The sequence below is a fragment of the Petromyzon marinus genome, chromosome 4 (genome assembly GCF_048934315.1).
Source record: "Petromyzon marinus isolate PM22_M1 ecotype Great Lakes invasive population chromosome 4, UKy_Petmar_22M1.pri1.0, whole genome shotgun sequence".
Lineage (NCBI taxonomy): Eukaryota > Metazoa > Chordata > Hyperoartia > Petromyzontiformes > Petromyzontidae > Petromyzon > Petromyzon marinus.
Genome location: NC_133670.1, coordinates 24,424,978 through 24,448,515, shown reverse-complemented (window position 1 = coordinate 24,448,515; position 23,538 = coordinate 24,424,978). Strand labels below are relative to the sequence as shown.

The following is a 23,538-nucleotide window of genomic DNA, read 5'->3' as shown; positions in this document are numbered from 1 at the left end:
GGCTCTGCCTGCTCACTTTTCCGCTATGCGACTGATCATCGTCATCATCATCCTGCCAATCGTAAACTCCCTTCCGCATGCATACATGCCAACACTACCGATCAGCGGTAGGACTGGCAAGCACGGTTTGGAATTGACAGCTGAAATCTTTCCAATTGGTAAACCGCTTTACAGCATTCTGATTTTCCAAGCTAAATCGCAGCGCGATATGAAATTTAAAAATAAAAGCGTCTGACGCGCTTCCTGCTTTGAAAATCGGCAGGCGGCCCCGGGGGGGGGGGGGGGGGGGCGATTAATCATCGGCAGGCGACTGCTTAACTCGGTCGGGTTAGTAAAGTGTCGGCTACCGTCCACGATGTCACGAGTGTCCCGGAAGCATACCGGACAAGGACTGGCACACGACGCGCCGAGTGGCGTCGCACTCCTCGCTCGCCCAGCTGCCGTTGAGGGAGATGACGGCACAGTCCCTGCCAAACCGGGGCTCTGCGGGCGCCCACTCCTCGTACCAGAGGCGCTCCCCGCTGGCCCACGCGAACCGCGAGCGGGCCTCCTCGGTCTTGAGCGTCGCGAGCGGCCCAGGAAGCAACACGGGAACAGATTGGCGACTGGCGAAGAACCGCGCGGAGGCCAAACCGGAGCGAACCCGACCGCACCTGACATCACCTGAGGTAGCCAAGTTCACCCGAGCTCACCTGAGTGAGTAAATTAATTAATCGGATAGCCCAGCTCTAACTGTATTGTATTATTGCGTTTGCTACACTGTGCACCACCACCAGCATCACCGCCAATGATGGAGACGATGACGGTGATGTCAAAGATGATGGTAATTTATTTATTTTGTTGTATGATGATTACAACGATGAATGTGACACTGCCAATATCGCCACCACCACCACCACCACATCTACGACCACCACCACCACCACTACCAGTCCCACCACAACCACTGCCACCACCACCACCGCCACCACCAGTGCCACCACCGCCACCACCAGCACCAGCACCGCCACCACCACCAGCACCACCACCGCCACCACCGTCGCCACCGTCGCCACCACCAGTGCCACCACCAGTGCCGCCACCGCCACCACTAGCACCAGCACCGCCACCACTAGCACCAGCACCGCCACCACCACCACCACCAGCACCGCCACCGCCACCACCGCCACCGCCGTCGCCACCGTCACCTTGTTGCCGTGTGCGTGCAGTCCGAGCCAGACGGGCTCCCTGACGCGGCTGGCGAGCACGGTGAGGAACGCGTGGTGCGTGGGGTCCATCACGTGGGGCAGCACCGCGCCCTCCGCGGCGCACACCTCCGCGGCACGTGCCCACGCCACGCGCTCCCCCGCCACCACCCAGTAGCTCAGCCCCCCAAAGTCGCGCTGCCGGGGGGCCGGCGTGGCGGGGGGGGGCAGGAACAGCGGGTCTGGCGCGGGAGGAGAGAGAAGGGTTATCGTGGGATTGACAATTGAATCATCGTGGCGGATTACAATTCTCAGGTGAAACTGTGCCCAGGTGTGGAGGTGAGACAGGATGCAGGTAGGTGATCGTGCAGGTGAGAGGAGAGGGGTGAGTGTGCTGGTGAGCGGGGAGTGTTGAGCGTGTGGGTGAGCGGGGAGTGGTGAGCGTGTGGGTGAGCGGGGAGTGGTGAGCGTGTGAGGGAGTGGTGAGCCTGTGGATGAGCGGGGAGTGTTGAGCGTGTGGGTGAGCGGGGAGTGGTGAGTGTGTGGGTGAGCGGGGAGTGTTGAGCGTGTGGGTGAGCGGGGAGTGGTGAGCGTGTGGGTGAGCGGGGAGTGGTGAGCGTGTGAGGGAGTGGTGAGCCTGTGGATGAGCGGGGAGTGGTGAGCGTGTGGGTGAGCGGGGAGTGGTGAGTGTGCTGGTGAGCGGGGAGTGTTGAGCGTGTGGGTGAGCGGGGAGTGGTGAGCGTGTGGGTGAGCGGGGAGTGGTGAGCGTGTGAGGGAGTGGTGAGCCTGTGGATGAGCGGGGAGTGGTGAGCGTGTGAGGGAGCGGGGAGTGGTGAGCGTGTGGGTGAGCGGGGAGTGGTGAGCGTGTGAGGGAGCGGGGAGTGGTGAGCGTGTGGGTGAGCGGGGAGTGGTGAGCGTGTGAGGGAGCGGGGAGTGGTGAGCGTGTGGGTGAGTGGGGAGGGCTGAGCGTGTGGGTGAGCGGGGAGTGGTGAGCGTGTGGGTGAGCGGGGAGTGGTGAGCGTGTGGGTGAGCGGGGAGTGGTGAGCATGTGAGGGAGCGGAGAGTGGTGAGCGTGTGGGTGAGTGGGGAGTGGTGAGCGTGTGCGTGAGCGGGGAGTAGTGAGCATGTGAGTGAACAGGGAGTGGTGAGCGTGTGGGTGAGTGGGGAGTGGTGAGCGTGTGGGTGAGCGGGGAGTGGTGAGCGTGTGGGTGAGTGGGGAGGGCTGAGCGTGTGGGTGAGCGGGGAGTGGTGAGCGTGTGGGTGAGCGGGGAGTGGTGAGCGTGTGGGTGAGCGGGGAGTGGTGAGCGTGTGAGGGAGCGGGGAGTGGTGAGCGTGTGGGTGAGTGGGGAGGGCTGAGCGCGCCAGTGAGCGGGGAAGGGGTGAGCGTGTGGGTGAGTGGGGAGGGCTGAGCTGCTCACCTCGGAACTTCTGGCAGATGAAGCCACTGAGCTCAAAGCACGAGGTGGTGAACCACTTCCCTGTGAAGGGATCCATGCCCACGCAGTCGTGCTGCGCTCACCACCACAGCAATGGCAGCAACGATGACGACATAAACGACATCAACAACGACACCAACGATGACATCGACTATGACATCAACAACCACATTAACGATGACATCGCCAATGACATCAACAACGACACCAACGATGACATCGCCAATGACATCAACAACGACACCAACGATGACATCGACTATGACATCAACAAACACATTAACGATGACATCGCCAATGACATCAACAACGACACCAACGATGACATCGCCAATGACATCAACAACGACACCAACGATGGCATCGCCAATGACATCAACAACGACACCAACGATGACATCGCCAATGACATCAACAACGACACCAACGATGACATCGCCAATGACATCAACAACGACACCAACGATGACATCGCCAATGACATCAACAACGACACCAACGATGACATCGCCAATGACATCAACAACGACACCAACGATGACATCGCCAATGACATCAACAACGACACCAACGATGACATCGCCAATGACATCAACAACGACACCAACGATGACATCGACTATGACATCAACAACGACACCAACGATGACATTGCCAATGACATCAACAACGACATTAACGATGACATCACCAATGACATCAACAACGACACCAACGATGACATCGACTATGACATCAACAACGACACCAACGATGACATCGCCAATGACATCAACAACGACACCAACGATTACATCTCCAATGACATCAACAACGACACCAACGATGACATCGACTATGACATCAACAACGACACCAACGATGACATCGACTATGACATCAACAACGACACCAACGATGACATCGCCAATGACATCAACAACGACATTAACGATGACATCGCCAATGACATCAACAACGACACCAACGATGACATCGACTATGACATCAACAACGACACCAACGATGACATCGCCAATGACATCAACAACGACACCAACGATGACATCGCCAATGACATCAACAACAACACCAACGATGACATCGACTATGACATCAACAACAACACCAACGATGACATCGACTATGACATCAACAACGACACCAACGATGACATCGACTATGACATCAACAACGACACCAACGATGACATCGCCAATGACATCAACAACGACATTAACGATGACATCGCCAATGACATCAACAACGACACCAACGATGACATCGACTATGACATCAACAACGACACCAACAATGACATCGCCAATGACATCAACAACGACACCAACGATGACATCGCCAATGACATCAACAACAACACCAACGATGACATCGACTATGACATCAACAACAACACCAACGATGACATCGACTATGACATCAACAACGACACCAACGATGACATCGACTATGATATTAACAATGACATCAAGGACGACATCAACAATAACGTTTCCGAGTGTCCGGCACAGGATGGAGTCATACCATTGGATGTCTTAACTTTACATCCACCGCTTTGCATAGGCACATATCTCGTACTCCAGTGGTAGTGCCTTACGCCGAAAATCCCCGACATACAAGCCAAGCTTAGCAGCACTCGAGAGGGCCCGAGTGCGGATGAACGGCCAAGCGTCAGAAAGTCGTCAGCGGAATGGCTTTGGACGGCTGGGGTGGCTGGGCGACAACGATGCATCGCAGGTGGGGAAAGTGGAAAACGCGGAAGAATTACAGACTCCAGGAAATGCAGCGGAGAGCGTTGAAAAACTCCGCAAGGGAGCGTAGCGGTCATTCCTCATAACCGGTTATTCCTCATAACCGGTTATTCCTCATAACCGGTTATTCCTCATAACCGGTTATTCCTCATAACCGGTTATTCCTCATAACCGGTTATTCCTCATAACCGGTTATTCCTCATAACCGGTTATTCCTCATAACCGGTTATTCCTCATAACCGGTTATTCCTCATAACCGGTTATTCCTCATAACCGGTTATTCCTCATAACCGGTTATTCCTCATAACCGGTTATTCCTCATAACCGGTTATTCCTCATAACCGGTTATTCCTCATAACCGGTTATTCCTCATAACCGGTTATTCCTCATAACCGCTACGTTCCGGCATGCGGTCATGAGTAATCGCGCAGCGGCAGTAGCAGCACGACGCCGGCTGGCGTACACCACGACAGGAGTCAGAGGTTATCGCTGATCGAGGGGGGTGGGGGGCGCGATTTGGGAGCGGCTGAACGGCCCCCCCCGCCCCCCTCCCCGCTCCCCCCACCCCCCGCCCCCCCCCCCGCTCCCCCGGCGAACTCCCCGAGCTCGCCGCCACCCCCGGCCCTTCTCCCGAAGAAGAGAGGCGGGGAGGGTGGGGTGCGGTTTGGGGACATCGGCGGACACCGTTGGCCGCGCCGTGAGGACGAGGGCTCTCAGTGGGCGAGTCAGCGGCACCGCGCCGGTACCGCGCCGGTACCTCGGCACTACCGAGTAAGTCTGCGAGGGCTGTCCGACCGCCCAGTTGCTGAAGGAGAGCGGCAGGTTCTCGGTCCACAGGTACTCGTCCATCTTGTTGCGGTCCGTGAGGCCGATGTAGAGGTGCCCGTTTGCATTCGGCACCATGTGGCTGAGCAGGAAGGCTGCGGGGGAGGGGGAGCGGGGGGGGGGGGGGCCCTGGTCATCATCGTCATCCTGGGCAACCACTATCGATCCACTGCTGGATGATGGCCTCCCCGAGAACGTCTCCCAGCAATTCCTTGCGGAGGTATGGCGATGGTTGGCAGCGCTTGATTACAGTCGAGCAAGCAGACACCCAAATGCTCCTTAATTCATCTAAAGACCCATCCATGTACCATGGAGGTCGTACTTGGGTGTCTACAAAAATACACATCATAGAGTGAGATACAGAGAGACTCACAAACATTGAGACACAGACACACAGAGACACACGCACAGATAGCCAGACACATAGAGAGAGAGACACACAGAGAGAGAGAGACACACACAAACACCGAGACACAGACACACAGAGACACACGCACAGATAGCCAGATACACAGAGAGAGAGAGAGAGACACACAAACAATGAGACACAGACACAGAGACACACGCACAGATAACCAGACACACAGAGAGAGAGAGACACAAACACCGAGACACAGACACACGCACAGATAGTGAGACACACAGAGAGAGAGACACACAAATACCGAGACACAGACACATAGAGACATACGCACAGATAGCCAGATACACACACAGAGAAACACACACAAACAATGAGACACAGACACACAGAGACACATGCACAGATAGCCAGACACACAGAGAGAGAGACACACAAACACCGAGACACAGACAAACACAGATAGCCATACACACAGAGAGAGAGAGAGACACACAAATACCGAGACACAGACACACAGAGACACACACAGATAGCCAGACACAGAGAGAGAGAGACACACAAACACCGAGACACAGACACACACAGATAGCCAACAACAACAACCGCCATTCACCACTAAGTGGCGGTGACGTCACCACGACGCTTGTGCCAGGCTATGTGCACCCTGAGGCCACGTGAAGTGTCGAACGCCCGCTGGCAGGAGGTCACGGGGCAGACCAAGGTGCCACCCGTCGACTGACCGAGATGACTGGCTGATGCACCACCTGTGCCCCCTACTGTGCCAACCTGCTGTGCTTTAGCCACCCGGCGCTCCGCTCGTTGTTCTGAGCGTCGCTCCTCTGCCCTCCGTTGTTGTTAGAGGGCGACTACCTCCAACTTCCCAGTAGCGTCCTTCACGAGCCTCCTCCACAGAGGCCGATCTTGACACCGCTGGTACCAGTAATCGGCAAGTCCACTCAGCTCCACGTCCTCCTGTACCACATCACTCCATCTCTTCTCTAGCCCGTGCCGCGCCCGTTTAGCCCCCTCGATCTGGCCGAACAAAAGCTGTTTCGGCATGCGGTGGCTGGGCATGCGGGCTACATGACCCAGCCATCGCAGCCTTGCCCGCCGGAGGAGCTCACCGATGGGACCTTGCCCAGATCTTTCAAGGATTTGTGAGCTCCTCACACAATCCAGTCTGGTTAACCCCAGGATGGATCGTAGGCAGGCCAGCCTAAATGTTTCTAACCGGCGAAGATGTTCCATTAGGGGGGTCCACGTTTCGCAAGCGTAGAGAAGGGAGGGAATGACCGTGGCTGAGAAGACCTGAAGCTTAGTGCGGAGCGACAGACCAGGTAGCTTCCACACAGCGTTACGCAACTGATGAAAATATATTGCCGCTCGACTGATTCGGAGTGAGACCTCTGCTGTTAAACTGGAGCCGGTCATAAGCACACTGCCCAGGTATGGGAAACTCTCCACTCGCTCCACAACTGCCCCATCACCGATTGGGAGTTGTGGGGGTGTAGTGTCCGATGGTACAAAATACCCATACACACGAACACACAAACACGCACACACAGACAAACACGCGCACACACACACGGACACACAAACACGCACACACACAGACAAACACGCGCACACACGCACGGACACACAAACACGCACACACACACAAACACGCGCACACACACACGGACACACAAACACGCACACACACAGACAAACACGCACACACACACACAGACAAACACGCACACACACACAAACACGCATACACACACGCGGACACACAAACACGTGCACACACACGGACACACAAACACGCGCACACACACAAACACGCATACACACACGGACACACAAACACACAAACACGCGCACACACACACGGACACACAAACACGCACACACACACAAACACGAATACACACACAAACACGCATACACACATACACACGGACACATAAAGGCAACAGCTATTGTTGACCATGATTAGGATGATGGTAATTACGATGGTGCTCTTGACGATGATGATGTTGACGAAGATGGCGATGTGAATGATGATGATCTGCATCAATTGATAACCTTGCTCGAGGGGGGACTGCACGGTGACGAGGTGTCCTCCTCGGCTGTGGCAGATGAGGTTGGCCGAGTCCCAGTTGACGTACTCCGATGAGTTGGATGCCCGGATCAAATAGCACTGCTCGCAACACATGAGCATCAGCATCATGAACATTATCAGCATGATGAGCATCATCAGCATCATCAGCATCATGAGCGTCATCAGCATCATCAGCATCATGAGCACCATCAGCATCATGAGCATCATCAGCATGATGAGCACCATCAGCATGATGAGCATCATCAGCATGATGAGCATCATGAGCATCATCAGCATCATGAGCATCATCAGCATCATGAGCACCATCAGCATCATGAGCATCATCAGTATGATGAGCATCATGAGCATCATCAGCATGATGAGCATCATGAGCATCATGAGCATCATCATGAGCACCATCAGCACCATCAGCAGCAGCATCATGAGCATCATCAGCATGATGAGCATCATGAGCATCATCAGCATCATGAGTACCATCAGCACCATCAGCAGCAGCACCATCATCCGCACCGTCATCAGCATCATCATCCGCAGCATCATCAGCTGTGTAATGGGTTTCATCCCCTAGGTCGACTCAGCCTCAAATTGAGTACCTGGTGCGGTGTGTGTAAACATCGCCACTAGGGAGACAAAGGCGGTCGGGCGTGGTTGCTGGCCACCCACCCCTTCGTGTGCCACAGCGCCGGCCTTCACAAGTGCTCGCGAGCAGCACTTAAGGCTATACGGGAGATCTTTGTCTTTTGTTTGTTGGGGTGGGGGAGGGTGGTGGCGTCGTGGGGGGGGGGGGGTCACCTTGCTGCCAAAGAGGAGCCACTTGCGGGGGCATCCCCCCGTGGAGGGGGCGGTGGGGGCTGGGGTGGCCATGGGGGTGGTGCCGTTCCCACGCTGGCAAACGTACAAGAGGCGCGCCCCGCAGTTGCGATCGTTCCAGTTCCCTGCGAGGGGGTCAGGGTGGGCGGGTGAGCGGGGCGGGGCACATCCACGGTCATCATCTCGTCGGTTTGGGTCATCACCATCATCGACTGAACCTTATGGCGGGACCCCCTGGGTCCCATAAGCCCCCGGGGCTCTCGCATCAACTGCGTTGCGACGTCATTTTAAGTCTGTTGAAGGCGAACGACACGGCGATCTGTCCCTCTCGACGAGCTCTACACGATGCGATAATAAAAGTTTAAAAGTTTGTTTCCTCTGCGCGTTCGTCCTCGCTACTTCGCTTGGGCGACACGACAACAGAACGATCCGCGCCAGGCGGGTCGCGGCGTTTATGTGCGTGGTGGGACGGAGTCGCCTAAAAATTAATAAATTAATTACGATTTTGACTTCCGTTTCTTCGGGACCCCGGGGTCCCGCCATAAGGTTCAGTTCATCATCGGCAGAATGATCTAAGAGACTGAGCGGCCAGCATTACAGACTCGCAGACGAGTAGGCAGAGAAAGAGAGGACGGGGATTCCATCGCTGTATAGAGACAGACACAGATGGCATAAGACGGGCAGACACGCACGCACGCGCGCGCACTTCGCATTAGACAGAAGGATGGGTAGACGGACAGAGGGATGGAGAGATTTGGCGTGAGGCGGATGGAGGATTGCTCGGAGTTTGACGGACGGAGGGGCAGGACTTGCGCTCACCAATCTGCGAGCTCATGCTGCCACAGTACTCCTCCAGGGCGTAGTTGTTGGGCTCGTAGGGCGACCAGTTTGTGTGGTTCAGGGGCGAGCCGTCGACCCACCTGCACGTGTGCACGCCAAAGCCGAACAGACGCGGATCAAATGAGGCCTTGTGTACACGTCTGTGTGTGTGTGTGTGTCTGCATACGTGTCCCGTGTGCGTGCGTGTCCGTGTGATGCGCACGTGTCTGCGCGCCTCCTCGTCTATGTGCACTTCTCAATGTGTCTTTGTCTATGTGCGCACGCATTCTGCATGTGTCCGTATGCCCAGATGGCGTAGAACGGTGGCGCAGTGGTTAGCGTGGTGCTCCATGAATCCGGTGACCTAAATTATAATCCAGGCAAGGGCCGACATCAGTGGTGAGTGATAATATTGGACGTATCCATGTGTACGTACCTCCCCTGTTTATTGTGTGTATGTGTGCCTACCTTGCGTGTGTGCGTGTGTGCATGCTATTGTGTTTGCGTGAGTACGCACCCAAACACTCCTTTATTCATCTGAAGACCAATCCATATTTCTTGGAGGTCGTACTTGGATGTCTACGCATCATAGACAGAGATAAAGAGAGACAACAGAGAGACACACAAACACCCAGACACAGAGAGACATAGACGCACAGATAGCCAGACAGACAGACATACAGAGAGACACAGACACACAAAGTGAGACAGACACAGATCAATGAATGGGTATCAATAATTGCAAATTTTTTCTCAACATTTGCAAGAGATGAACACGTAGCTCTCGACGTGTGGAGCAGTCTGTGTCGTTGCACACAATGTATCTGGGTGTGCGTGTGTGTGTGTAGAGATAACGGGGGGCAGTGGAGGAGTGGTTAGGCGCACTGCACTATGAACCCGGTCACCCTGGATTCTATTCCTGGCCACGGTATATATCAGTGGTTAATATCTAAACCAATCCTGGACCTCCCCTAGGACGACTCAGCCTTTAATGAGTACCTGGTGCCGTGTGTAAACATCAGCACTGCGGAGACAAAGGCGGTCGGGCGTGGTGCGTGCCACGCCACCCCTCATGCGCAGTGCCGCCCTCCATTTGGCTGCAATAGATTTCCACGTGATAAGCGACTTTATTGGGGCTATCATTTGTGGGTAGGTGGCTTCTGAAACAGAAGCTAATGGCTCAGTGGGCCTTACCCGATGAAATAAAAAAATAGTATGAAAGTGAGTTCAACACGGAGGCGTTGGCAACGAATATTTTCCCGTAAATAATCAAGGGGTTTGGGTTAGATCGCGTAAACATGAACATGTCGTGAAACCAGAGTTGTAGATTCCTCCACTGGGCAGACCCAGGTGGTGGCCGTGGATCGACTGACTCAGATGACTTTGCGCACGCACCGCCTGTGCCCCCCCCCGCCCCTAGCGTGCCAACCCCTCCCCCCCACCACCACCCCCCATGCACGCCAACCAAACCCCCCACCACCACCCCCCCTAGCGTGCCAACCCCCCACCACCACCACCCCCCTAGCGTGCCAACCCCACCACCACCACCCCCCTAGCGTGCCAACCCGCCCCCACCACCACCACCCCCCTAGCGCGCCAACCAACCCCACCACCACCACCACCACCCACCTAGCGTGCCAACCCCACCACCACCACCCCCCTAGCGTGCCAACCCCACCACGACCACCCACCTAGCGTGCCAACCCCACCACCACCACCCCCCTAGCGTGTCAACCCCAGCACCACCACCCACCTAGCATGCCAACCAACCCCACCACCACCACCCCCCTAGCGTGCCAACCCCACCACCACTACCCCCCTAGCGTGCCAACCAACCCCACCACCACCCCCCTAGCGTGCCAACCCCACCACCACCACCACCCCCCTAGCGTGCCAACCAAGCCCACCACCACCACCCACCTAGCGTGCCAACCCCCCCACCACCACCACCAGCACCACCTCCCCCCCCCCCCAGCTCACGATGCGCAGCAGCTCCCGCTGCTCCTGCTCGCTGCGCGGCATGGCCAGGTCGCCCCCTCCGAGCGCGCACTTGCGCCGAGCCTCGGCGAACGTCGCGGTCTGGTTGCGGCTGTAGAAGATGTCGCGCGTGCCCAGCGCGTACCACCCGTCCGCCGTCATGTTCTCTGTGTCCCGCGAGGGGGGGGGGAGGTGGGGCCTTGATTGTTTGACTGCGTCCTGAAAGGTGACATCGCCTGATGCCAAGCTGTGGATGGTGTTGTCTCCCTCGCCGGGGAATGCAGCAGGAAGGCCGTGATTTTAGAGCCTGACGCACGCTGCTGTATATTTGGAGTTTGCGTGTCTCTCTCTCTCCTCTCTCTCTCTCTCCCCGTGGTCGCGTGGATTTTTCCCCGGGTCCTCCGGTTCCCACCCTCCACATTAAGAATCAACGTCACCACACGTATAGAGTATTTGGCTGTTGTAAGTTTCCACTTCGTGGCGCTATCATTTGTGGCCAGGTCGCTTCTGAAATCGAGCTAATAACACGGTGGGTCTTGTCTGCTAAAATCAAAACAATTTACTTTGATAGTTTACAATCGCTTTTTCCTACGTCGCACTTTGGAACAATCCGACGTAGGAACCTGGCGACCCGAGTTCGATTCCCGCTCACGGCCAACACCGGTGAAAATTATTTGAATCGGCCCTGGGCCTCGCCTAGGTCGACTCAGCCTCAAATGAGTACCTGGTGCGGTGTGTAGTAAACATCGCCACTGGGGAGACAAAGGCGGTCGGGCGTGGCGCTGGCCACCCACCCCCTCGTGTTCCGTTCCGGTCTATCATAGGTGGTCGCTAACAGCACTTGCCCCAACAGTCTGTTTAGTCGATACAGGGGATCTTTGTCATTTGTATATAATAAGGGAATATTACACACATAATAAATGTCTGTTTAACACGTAGACTTTGGCAACAAATATAATCCAAAATATAGTTTTTTTGGGTGGGTTAGATTACTTAATTATAATTGCCTGTGTCGGGTGGCACATCGCGATGCGCCTATAAGTAGTGCGACGTGCTTACCTTTGTGGAACATGTCATTTGACATCGGATTTAAACGTTTTCCTGGAAAAACAAAAGACAATTGGGAATATGTAAACACAGTGGCATGGGAGCTTAGCGGACGCCACTCGGCTACACGGCGTCGGTTTGCCTGTTACTGTGTGTGTGACTGTGTGTGACTGTGTGACTGGTGTGACTGTGTGTGTGTGACTATGTGTGTGTGACTATGTGTGTGTGACTGTGTGTGTGTGTGACTGTGTGACTGTGTGTGTGTGTGACTGTGTGTGTGTGTGACTGTGTGTGTGAGCGACTGTGTGTGTGACTGTGTGTGACTGTGTGTGTGTGACTGTGTGTGTGTGACTGTGTGTGTGTGTGACTGTGTGTGTGTGACTGTGTGTGTGTGTGTGACTGTGTTTGTGTGACTGTGTGACTGTGTGTGTGACTGTGTGACTGTGTGTGACTGTGTGTGACTGTGTGTAACTATGTGTGTGTGACTGTGTGTAGCTGTGTGTGTGTGACTGTGTGTGTGACTGTGTGACTGTGTGTGTGACTGGGGAGCGATAGTGTAGCGGTTAGCGCGCTGCGCTATGAACCTGGCGACCCGGGTTCGATTCCCGCTCACGGCCAACACCAGTGACGATTATCTGAACCGGTCCCGGGCATCCCCTAAGTCGTCTCAGCCTCAAATGAGTACCTAGTGCGGTGTGTAAACATCGCCACTGGGGAGACAAAGGCGGTCAGGCGTGGTGCTGGGCACCCACCTCCTCGTGTGCCGTTCCGGCCTTCATAGGTGCTCGCTAACAGCACTTGCCCCAACAGTCTGTTAAGGCTATAGGGGGCATCTTTGTCTTTGTGTGTGGCTGTCCGTGGTGCTGGCCACCCACCCACCCCCTCGTGTGCCAAATTTCCGACCTTCATAGCTGCTGCTACCCGCTAACAGCAATTGCCCCAGCAGTCTGACAAAGGCTATGCGGGGGATCTTTGTCCTTGTCACATTGCTGTAGTTAGTAGTTAGTGGAAATTCCACATTCTACTGCCAGTGAACGGTGGTTCATTTGGGAGCCGGGCTCCACATCTTGAACCTGTAATCTCTGCCTGGAGTCGACTGAGAATTCAGCCACATCGCCACTAACCTCCTTAACCACCACTACACGGGGGATCTTTGTCTTCTCTGCGTGACTGTGGGCTACTCGTATCCACCCCCTGCCCCCCCCCCCCCACCCCATTGGATCCGCCGTGCACACGGTCGCCTCTTGCCCCCCACACCTTTGGCGACCTTGCAGATCCAGCTCCTGAACAGGTCGCACGGCTCCATCCTCCACAGGGTCACGTACGAGTTCTCCACCGTGCCACACTGGCCATCCGACTCGATCGGGTGGAAGCGCACGAACTGGCGGTCCACCTGCGGGGGGGGGGAGGGGGGGTGGAGATGCGCCCTCCTCTGTTCAGCCGAGTGAACTGAGCGCGACTTTACCCGGGTCGCGATCCCCACCACGATGCGACCCATCGCGCTGAACTCGAAACTCCGCTCAGCTCGGCGGGGTTGCACTCGACTTCACTCGACTCGACACGATGAACAGACATGCACGTGTACAGGCGTTAGGCTGTGTATGTGTGTCTATGTGTATAGGGATACATAAATGAAGGTGAGAATGTCTATGTTCCGGTGTTTAGATGTTCACGCGTGCAGGTGTCTCAGTGTCTCTGTGTCCAGGCCTCTACACGTCAAAGTGTATAGATATTCAGCTGCTTAGGTGTCCATCTGTGCAGCCGTCTATGTGTCCAGTAGTGCAGGAGAGCATGAGTGCAGGCACGTATGTAGGTCCATAGGTATCCATATATCCTGGTGTGCAGCGGGGGTGTAGGTGCGCATGCAAGCAGGTTGTGCAGCAGGAGTGCAGCAGGTGTGCAAGTTCTTATGTAGGTGGGTATCCCTGTATCTAGGTAGTGCAGCGGGTGTATCGCAGGAGTGTAGGTGTGCGCGTGCAGCCGTTGTGCAGCAGGTGTGTAGGTGTGCGGGTGCAGCAGAGGTGCAGCAGGTGTGCAAGTGCAGCAGGCGTGCAGCAGATGTTTTGCAGCAGGTGTGTAGGTATGCACGTGCAGCAGTTGTGCAGCAGGTGTGTAGGTGTGCACGTGCAGCAGGTGTGCAGCAGGTGTGTAGGTGTGCACGTGCAGCAGGTGTGCAGACGTGGAGCATATGTATAGGTGTGCACGTGCAGCAGGTGTGCAGCAAGTGTGCACGTGCAGCAGGTGTGTAGGTGTGCACGTGCAGCAGGTGTGCAGCAGGTGTGCAGCAGCAGCGTGCGGGCGCGACGACGCACGGGCGAGCCGTCGCTCCACATGTTGCTCTCGTCGGGGTCCAGCTGGTTGGCGCCCACCCAGAAGGCCCCGGGGTCCGAGGGGGAGTCGCTCTCATCCGTGTACTCGTAGCTGTACATGTGGATGAAGTCGCTGATCGAGCGCTTACTGTTCGAATCCTCCCTGCGCGCACGCACGAGAGGGAGCGGGGAGAGGGAGCGGGGAGAGGGAGCAGGGAGGGAGCGGGCGGAGGGAGCGGGGAGAGGGAGCGGGGAGAGGGAGCAGGGAGGGAGCAGGGAGGGAGCGGGGAGGGAGCAGGGAGGGAGCAGGGAGGGAGCAGGGAGGGAGCGGGGAGAGGGAGCGGGGAGGGAGCAGGGAGGGAGCAGGGAGGGAGCAGGGAGGGAGCGGGGAGCGAGAGAGCCACGTGGCGGGGTGAACGCATTCCAGACGGTGCTTCGGCCATGTCCACCGACGTTTTTTGTATGTGCACGTATGTTGAACTTCTTTTGCACCGTACGTAGCCCACCGTACTAATTGACGGGTGTGGGGGAAAGGACGACAAACTAAACACACCAACAAGCAGTTCTAAATCAGCGAGTTTGTCAATCTAGATGATTTAAAAGTGCACAGCTCCAGTGGCTTCCGAACAGCGTTCCAGACAGCCACAGAAGTGCATCTGCAAGCACGCCATGCAGTGGCCATCTTGTGTCCTTCCCCGGAACCTCCGGTTAGCACAGTTTGCTGTGTACAGTCGGAATGAAGTTCAACATACACACACAGGTCAAGGGACACGTCCAGAGGCCAAGCCTCGGGCTAGGGGTTGGCTGTGGGGATAGGGGTTGGCTGTTGGGTTAAGGGTTGGCTGTAGGGTTAAGAGTTGGCTGTAGGGATAGGGGTTGGCTGTAGGGTTAAGGGTTGGCTGTAGGGTTAGGGGTTGTCTGTAGGGATAGGGGTTGGCTGTAGGGTTAAGGGTTGGCTGTAGGGTTAGGGGTTGGCTGGAGGGTTAAGCCTAGGTCTAGGTTTAGGTCTAAGGCTCGGGGTAGTTCTAGAGCAGGGGTCTCGAACGATCCTGGGCCATTTTAATTTTCGAATTCGGCAAAAGAGACTCAACGTCTCAAGATCAGCAATGCGAATGTGCATGACGTCACAAAGGCGGCCCTCAAAGAGCCGCGCGCGGCGTCCGAAGCCGCAGGTTTGCCGACGTCTGCCCCAGAAGCGCAGGTCGCTCACACGAGGTCGTCCACGAAGCTGTGCTCCTCCGTGGAATGGACGCTGAGCAGCTCGGCGCCCTGCACGCGGCAGTGCTCCAGCGCCACCCGCCACGTCTGGCGGACGTCCTGCGCCATGCGGTTCACCTGTGCACGGGCGCGCGGACACACGGGCAGACACGCGGACACACGGGCAGACACGCGGACACACGGGCAGACACGCGGACACACGGGCAGACACGCGGACACAGGGTAGATACATGGACCAGACGGACAGACACACGGACCAGACGGACAGACATGCGGACACGCGGACACGCAACACATTAATATCGACGAAATCACCTCAAATGCTGACTTATTAGACTTAGTGGTAGAGCTAGCGCTCGCGTCTGGTTGGCTAGTTAAGAGTTAGTGGTAGAGCTAGCGCTAGCGTCTGGTTAGCTAGTTAAGAGCTAGTGGTAGAGCTAGAGCTCACGTCTGGTTGGCTAGTTAAGAGCTAGTGGTAGAGCTAGAGCTCACGTCTGGTTGGCTAGTTAAGAGCTAGTGGTAGAGCTAGAGCTCACGTCTGGTTGGCTAGTTAAGAGCTAGTGGTGGAGCTAGAGCTCGCGTCTGGTTGGCTAGTTAAGAGCTAGTGGTAGAGCTAGTGCTCACGTCTGGTTGGCTAGTCAAGAGCTAGTGATAGAGCTAGAGCTCACGTCTGGTTGGCTAGTTAAGAGGTAGTGGTAGAGCTAGAGCTCACGTCTGGTTGGCTAGTTAAGAGCTAGTGGTGGAGCTAGCGTCTGGTTAGCTAGTTAAGAGCTAGTGGTAGAGCTAGAGCTCGCGTCTGGTTGGCTAGTCAAGAGCTAGTGGTAGAGCTAGTGCTCACGTCTGGTTGGCTAGTCAAGAGCTAGTGATAGAGCTAGAGCTCACGTCTGGTTGGCTAGTTAAGAGCTAGTGGTAGAGCTAGAGCTCACGTCTGGTTGGCTAGTTAAGAGGTAGTGGTAGAGCTAGAGCTCACGTCTGGTTGGCTAGTTAAGAGCTAGTGGTGGAGCTCGCGTCTGGTTAGCTAGTTAAGAGCTAGTGGTAGAGCTAGAGCTCGCGTCTGGTTGGCTAGTCAAGAGCTAGTGATAGAGCTAGAGCTCGCGTCTGGTTAGCTAGTTAAGAGCTAGTGGTAGAGCTAGAGCTCACGTCTGGTTGGCTAGTTAAGAGCTAGTGGTAGAGCTAGAGCTCACGTCTGGTTGGCTAGTCAAGAGCTAGTGGTGGAGCTAGAGCTCGCGTCTGGTTGGCTAGTTAAGAGGTAGTGGTAGAGCTAGAGCTCACGTCTGGTTGGCTAGTTAAGAGGTAGTGGTAGAGCTAGAGCTCACGTCTGGTTGGCTAGTTAAGAGGTAGTGGTAGAGCTAGAGCTCACGTCTGGTTGGCTAGTTAAGAGCTAGTGGTGGAGCTAGCGTCTGGTTAGCTAGTTAAGAGCTAGTGGTAGAGCTAGAGCTCGCGTCTGGTTGGCTAGTCAAGAGCTAGTGGTAGAGCTAGTGCTCACGTCTGGTTGGCTAGTCAAGAGCTAGTGATAGAGCTAGAGCTCACGTCTGGTTGGCTAGTTAAGAGCTAGTGGTAGAGCTAGAGCTCACGTCTGGTTGGCTAGTTAAGAGGTAGTGGTAGAGCTAGAGCTCACGTCTGGTTGGCTAGTTAAGAGCTAGTGGTGGAGCTCGCGTCTGGTTAGCTAGTTAAGAGCTAGTGGTAGAGCTAGAGCTCACGTCTGGTTGGCTAGTCAAGAGCTAGTGATAGAGCTAGAGCTCGCGTCTGGTTAGCTAGTTAAGAGCTAGTGGTAGAGCTAGAGCTCACGTCTGGTTGGCTAGTTAAGAGCTAGTGGTAGAGCTAGAGCTCACGTCTGGTTGGCTAGTCAAGAGCTAGTGGTAGAGCTCGCGTCTGGTGGGATTAGCCGTGGGAGCAGCCTGGATTTGAGAAGTGAGCTCTGCTCCCGGCCAGTCCACTCCTTCCGCTCGCGCCTCCGATCAGCGCGGAATGGCTACGTGAAGTTTAACGCGCACACAGAGGCACAGACGACTACCCCCCTCGATTTTACGCAAGCTTACGCCCTTTTTTACTCTCCTCCGTTCGTTTCCTCAAGTTGTTACGTCGCCGGGCCGGGGGGGGGGGTGAAGAAAAGCGGGCGCTGCTGCCCCAGGCATCCCTCTCGAAGTGGGGGAAGATGATGGGGGGGGGGGACCGAATGAACGTGCAGCCGAATGTTGGCGGTCGGTATCAGAGCCAATTGCGGTCCCCTGGCTGAGAAATGTTGATGGCGGGGACGTCGGTGGAACGAAAATGTCGCGGTGGCTCGGAGATGTTGACTACCTCGCCTGGTATACAGGAGGTCGTGGGTTCCATCCCAAACCTGACGCTTGTTGTATATTCGGAACTTGCGCGCTGTCTCTCTCCCTGTGGTCACGTGGATTTGTTTTATCCTGTTTTTTCCCTCCGCGGTTAGAATAGACATCACGTGTTTAGAGTGTTTTGGCTGCTACTACAAAAGTCCACATGATGACGAGCCACTTCGTTGAGCCATCATTCGTGACAGCCCAGGTTCGCTTCTGAAAAAAAGAGCTTTACAGCTCAGTGGGCGTTTACCTGGTAAAATAAATAAAAACTAAAACTAGTCCGTAGTTTTAGCTTCGCGAGCGGAAGCGCGCCGCCGGTACCTGGTAGCAGAAGGGGAGGTCGTCCTTGGAGCGCCACCCCTCGGCGCAGTGGAGGGGCGCGGTGCCCGTGGTCGTGGGGGTCGGCGGGGACTGCCCCTCCTCCTCCTCCTCCTCCGTGTCGCCCCGGAGTTTCTCTTCGCACACGAAGCGCGCGGGGAAGGCCGAGCAGTTCCGCACGCTCCAGCGGCCCCCCACCGGGTCCATCGTCACGCAGCCCGTGTCACCGCCTGCGCGCGCGCGCGTGCGGTCAGAGCCGTTCCCCTAGGGGTGCACGGCGAATCGGGGCGACAGCCCCGGGCCCCGCGCTTTGGGGGGGGGGGCGGGGGGCTTGCGCCGGGCTCTGACCGTCATCATCGCCGTTGTTGACGATCTCGGAATGGACAACGTCGTCGTTGTCACAATCGTCGTCATCATCAACCGTGCCGGTGTCGGCAGCGTCTTTGATGGCACCGTCGTCACCAAAGTCGGAACAATCGTCGGCAGTGATCGGCAACATCATTGTCACGACGGACCATGCCTCCTCGCCATCATCCCCCTCCCTCCCTGCCCCCCTCCCTCCCCCGCTGCCCCTGCCGTGCTGCTGCGGCTGCCCGCGTCACCTGGCTGCGAACGGTCCCAGAGCGTGTAGGTGAGCGCCTCTCCGCTCTCCCAGTGGAACGCGCCGGGGCTCCGCGCGTCGCGCAGGCCGAGCCACGCGTGGGCCCCGGGCGCCGCCGCGGCCCCCACGGCCGCGTCCCCCAGCAGGCTGTGCACAAAGCCCTGCTCGAAGCTGTCACGCGCGCCGGGAGGGTGGGGGGGGGTGACGGTGGACACGTGGAAGAGTCAGGGCGAGGGTGCGTGCTCGACGTTGCGCTGCGTCGAGGCTGATGTGGTAGGGCTGGTGTGAGGAATACGGCTCGTGGTAGTGATAGGGCTAGTCTTAGTGCTAGGGCTAGTGTTGGTGTTGGTGCTAGGGCTAGTGTTGGTGCTAGGGCTAGTCTTAGTGCTAGGGCTAGTGTTGGTGTTGGTGCTGGGGCTAGGGCTAGTGTTGGTGTTGGTGCTGGGGCTAGGGCTAGTGTTGGTGCTAGGGCTAGTGTTGGTGTTGGTGTTAGGGCTAGTGCTGGTGTTAGGGCTAGTCTTAGTGCTAGGGCGAGTGTTGGTGTTGGTGCTAGTGTTGGTGCTAGGGCTAGTGTTGGTGCTGGGGCTAGGGCTAGTGTTGGTGCTAGGGCTAGTGTTGGTGTTAGGGCTAGTGCTGGTGTTAGGGCTAGTCTTAGTGCTAGGGCGAGTGTTGGTGTTGGTGCTAGTGTTGGTGCTAGGGCTAGTCTTAGTGCTAGGGCGAGTGTTGGTGTTGGTGCTAGTGTTGGTGTTGGTGCTAGGGCTAGTGTTGGTGCTAGGGCTAGTCTTAGTGCTAGGGCTAGTGTTGGTGCTAGGGCTAGTGTTGGTGTTGGTGCTAGGGCTAGTGTTGGTGCTAGGGCTAGTGTTGGTGTCGGTCCTAGGGTTAGGGCTAGTGTTGGTGCTGGTGCTAGGGTTAGTGTTGGTATTGGTGCTAGGGCTAGTGTTGGTGCTAGGGCTAGTGTTGGTGTTGGTGCTAGGGCTAGTGTTGGTGCTGGTGCTAGGGCTAGTGTTGGTATTAGTGCTAGGGCTAGTGTTGGTGCTAGGGCTAGTGTTGGTGTTGGTGCTAGGGCTAGTGTTGGTGCTGGTGCTAGGGCTAGTGTTGGTGCTGGTGCTAGTGCTAGTGTTGGTGCTGGTGCTAGGGCTAGTGTTGGTGTTGGTGCTAGGGCTAGTGTTGGTGCTGGTGCTAGGGCTAGTGTTGGTATTGGTGCTAGGGCTAGTGTTGGTGCTAGGGCTAGTGTTGGTGCTAGGGCTAGTGTTGGTGTTGGTGCTAGGGCTAGTGTTGGTGCTGGTGCTAGGGCTAGTGTTGGTGTTGGTGCTAGGGCTAGTGTTGGTGCTGGTGCTAGTGCTAGTGTTGGTGCTGGTGCTAGGGCTAGTGTTGGTGTTGGTGCTAGGGCTAGTGTTAGTGCTGGTGCTAGGGCTAGTGTTGGTGCTGGTGCTAGGGCTAGTGTTGGTATTGGTGCTAGGGCTAGTGTTGGTGCTAGGGCTAGTGTTGGTGCTAGGGCTAGTGTTGGTGTTGGTGCTAGGGCTAGTGTTGGTGCTAGGGCTAGTGTTGGTGTTGGTGCTAGGGCTAGTGTTGGTGCTGGTGCTAGGGCTAGTGTTGGTGCTGGTGCTAGTGTTGGTGCTGGTGCTAGGGCTAGTGTTGGTGCTAGGGCTAGTGTTGGTGCTAGGGCTAGTGTTGGTGTTGGTGCTAGGGCTAGTGTTGGTGCTGGTGCTAGGGCTAGTGTTGGTGTTGGTGCTGGTGCTAGTGTTGGTGCTGGTGCTAGAGTTGGAGGCAGGGCCGGTACTCGCCTGCTTGTGATGGAAACCAGCGTTGCGTTGTGACGACGGCACACGTTGAAGGCGCCAGTGAATGACTCCGCCTTCTCTGCCCCCACCCAGTAACACGAGTGGGGGCCCATCACCCAGCCCTGGGGGCGGGGGGGGGGGCGTGGTTGAAGGGGGGTGGAGAAGTTGGGGGGGGCGCAGGGGAGGGGGCACGGAGTGTGGGTGGCGGTAGCAAAGTTGTCAAGAATATCGCTGGGTTTGATTTTCCACTAAGCTCATGGTCTACCCTAAATCGCATCCACACAAACCATGGCAGCGGACTCCCCAGTAGCAGTGTGGCGACTGCGGTCATCCAGAACAGCCGGGACAACGTTTCACGCCGCAAAGCCCCCGATCCACAAATGCGAAGGAGACATCGCAGCGACGACGCACTCCGCCGCTCCCGACGCGGTCATCTGCTGGCTTGACCACCTGCGCGTGAAACCGTAGTCGATGCTCTCCGCATCGACATCATCGGCCGTACGAGCGAAGGGAAAGACCGACGGTGGTTGTGGTGCTACTGCTGCTGCCCGCTGGTGCGCCTCCAGCCTGCTCTGGCCTGGAGGGTGCTAGCCGCTGGTGCTGGTGCAGCTGCCAGCGCGGAGGCACACGCACCGGCTGGCAATTGGGGCTGTCCGTGGGGCGCACGCCGTCCGGGATGATCGGCCTCCTGCAGACGTAGCCCCTGGGGAGGTTGCACGGCGCGTCGCTCCAGCGGCGGCTCTGAGAGGAGAGGCGGTGCAAGCACACAACGATCAACGGGTGACATAAAGAACACAAAAGACAAAGACACCCCCCCCCACCCTCGCTATAGCCTTCGCAGACTTTCGGGGCGAGTGACGCTAGCGAGCAGCACCTATGAAGGCTGGGCACCGGACACTAGGGGTGGGTGGCCAGCACCACGCCCAAACGACTTTGTCTCTCCAATGGCAATGTTTACTACACTCCGCACCAGGTACTCATTTGAGGCCCGAGTCGACCCAGGATCGGTTGAGATAATCGGCAATTGTATTGAAGAGAACTCGGGTTGCGAGGATCGTAGCGCAATGGTGCTGGCCGAGACGCAGGCGAGACTGTAGAAGTGTAGACAGAAACCGCTGGAGCAGGTGACATCGTACGAGACACCTGTATGGGATCGGTGTTGTGTGTGGGCGGGCGGGGGGAGGGGAGCAGTACCTGTTCCGACAGGTAGACGCAGGTGGCGGGCGAGCGGTCTCCGCGGCTGGGTTGGGAGCGGTCCCAGACCGTGAGGGTCACGGGGCTCCCGTCGGACCAAGCGAACGCAGCACCAGGGCCCGACGCACTCAGGCCGATCCACAGCAAGGAGTCGTCCTCTGGGTGACAACAACAACACCACCACCACCACCACCATCACCACCACAACCACCACCACCGCCAACGTCACCATCATCGCCGCCACAAGCAACATCACCACGAACGCCAACATTACTATCATCACCACTGCCACCATCATCACCACCACCAACAACAACAACCGCCATTCGCCACTAAATGGCGGTGACGTCACCACGTCGCCTGTGCCAAGCCATGTGCACTTTAAGGCCATGTGCACTTTAAGGCCACGTGAAGTGTCAAACGCCCACTGGCAGGAGGTCACGGGACAGAGCCAGGTTCCATGGGTTGACTGAGTGAGATGACTGGCCAATGCACCACCTGTGTCCCCTACTGTGACAACCTGCTGTGTTTTAGCCGCCCGGCGCTCCGCTCAATGTTGTGAGCGTCGCTCCTCCGCCCTCCATTGTTGCTGGAGGGCGACTACCTCCAACTGCCCAGTAACAGCGTCCTTCACGAGCCTCCTCCACAGAGGCTGATTTTGACACCGCTGGTACCAATCATTGGCAAGTCCACAAACGCTCCAAATCCAGTTATACTACATCACTCCATCTCCTATTTAGCCTGTGCGCCAGCCGTTTAGGCCCCTCTATCCAGCAGAACAAAAGCTGTTTCGGCATGCGGTGGCTGGGCATGCGGGCTCCATGACCTAGCCAACGCAGCCTTGCCTGCCGGAGGAGCTCACCGATGGGACCTTGCCCAGATCTTTCAAGGATTTTTAAGCTCACACAATCCAGCCTGCAGATTAATCCCAGGATGGATCGTAGGCAGGCTGGCCAAAATGTTTCTAACCGGCCAAGATGTTCCATTAGGGGCGTCCACTTTTCGCAAGCATAGAGAAGAGAGGGCATGATCGTGGCGAGAAGACCCGAAGCTTCTTGTGAAGCGACAGACCAGGTAGCTTCCATGCAGCATGACGCAGCTGGTGAAAAGATAATGCTGCTCGACTAATTCGGAGTGAGACCTCTGCTGTCAAACTTATTCCAATATATGAGGCACCACAGCCTCAGCAGGGTCATCCCCACTTTTCCCCGTGATGTTTTCCAGGCTGAGGGATTTGCCTTCCCCCAAGACCTCAGAAATGCTCAGCAAATCGGAAAACCTGTTCCTGCGGGTCGGAGATCGGATCAACATTTCTTTCCCATAATGATGCTGATAGGTGTGGTGCTGCAAGTTACTTTTTTGATGGAGTTAAAGAGTCATTTGTGATCGCGGGCTAATGGGGCAGACTCCATCTCCTCAGCAACCCGCGCTGCGCTACGAACCTGGCGACCCGGGTTCGATTCCCGCTCA

At 56.5% G+C, this 23,538-nt stretch overlaps 1 protein-coding gene across 1 annotated transcript in view; it reads right to left on the bottom strand.

Annotated features, from left to right (window-relative positions):
• The window catches only part of LOC116938871 (macrophage mannose receptor 1-like), a 54,276-nt gene that overhangs the window by 9,799 nt on the left and 20,939 nt on the right, over nucleotides 1-23,538 (bottom strand). The window contains exons 9-25 of the mRNA XM_076054177.1: nucleotides 22,069-22,226; nucleotides 21,377-21,615; nucleotides 19,095-19,264; nucleotides 18,496-18,722; nucleotides 15,843-15,967; nucleotides 14,636-14,795; nucleotides 13,581-13,716; nucleotides 12,336-12,377; nucleotides 11,280-11,443; nucleotides 9,817-9,878; nucleotides 9,300-9,400; nucleotides 8,463-8,605; nucleotides 7,634-7,748; nucleotides 5,140-5,291; nucleotides 2,603-2,693; nucleotides 1,188-1,426; nucleotides 382-556 (exon numbers count right to left, since the gene is read on the bottom strand). Coding sequence (XP_075910292.1) covers nucleotides 382-556; nucleotides 1,188-1,426; nucleotides 2,603-2,693; nucleotides 5,140-5,291; nucleotides 7,634-7,748; nucleotides 8,463-8,605; nucleotides 9,300-9,400; nucleotides 9,817-9,878; nucleotides 11,280-11,443; nucleotides 12,336-12,377; nucleotides 13,581-13,716; nucleotides 14,636-14,795; nucleotides 15,843-15,967; nucleotides 18,496-18,722; nucleotides 19,095-19,264; nucleotides 21,377-21,615; nucleotides 22,069-22,226 — 2,499 coding nt within the window. The remainder of the gene's footprint in view (nucleotides 1-381; nucleotides 557-1,187; nucleotides 1,427-2,602; nucleotides 2,694-5,139; nucleotides 5,292-7,633; nucleotides 7,749-8,462; nucleotides 8,606-9,299; nucleotides 9,401-9,816; nucleotides 9,879-11,279; nucleotides 11,444-12,335; nucleotides 12,378-13,580; nucleotides 13,717-14,635; nucleotides 14,796-15,842; nucleotides 15,968-18,495; nucleotides 18,723-19,094; nucleotides 19,265-21,376; nucleotides 21,616-22,068; nucleotides 22,227-23,538) is intronic.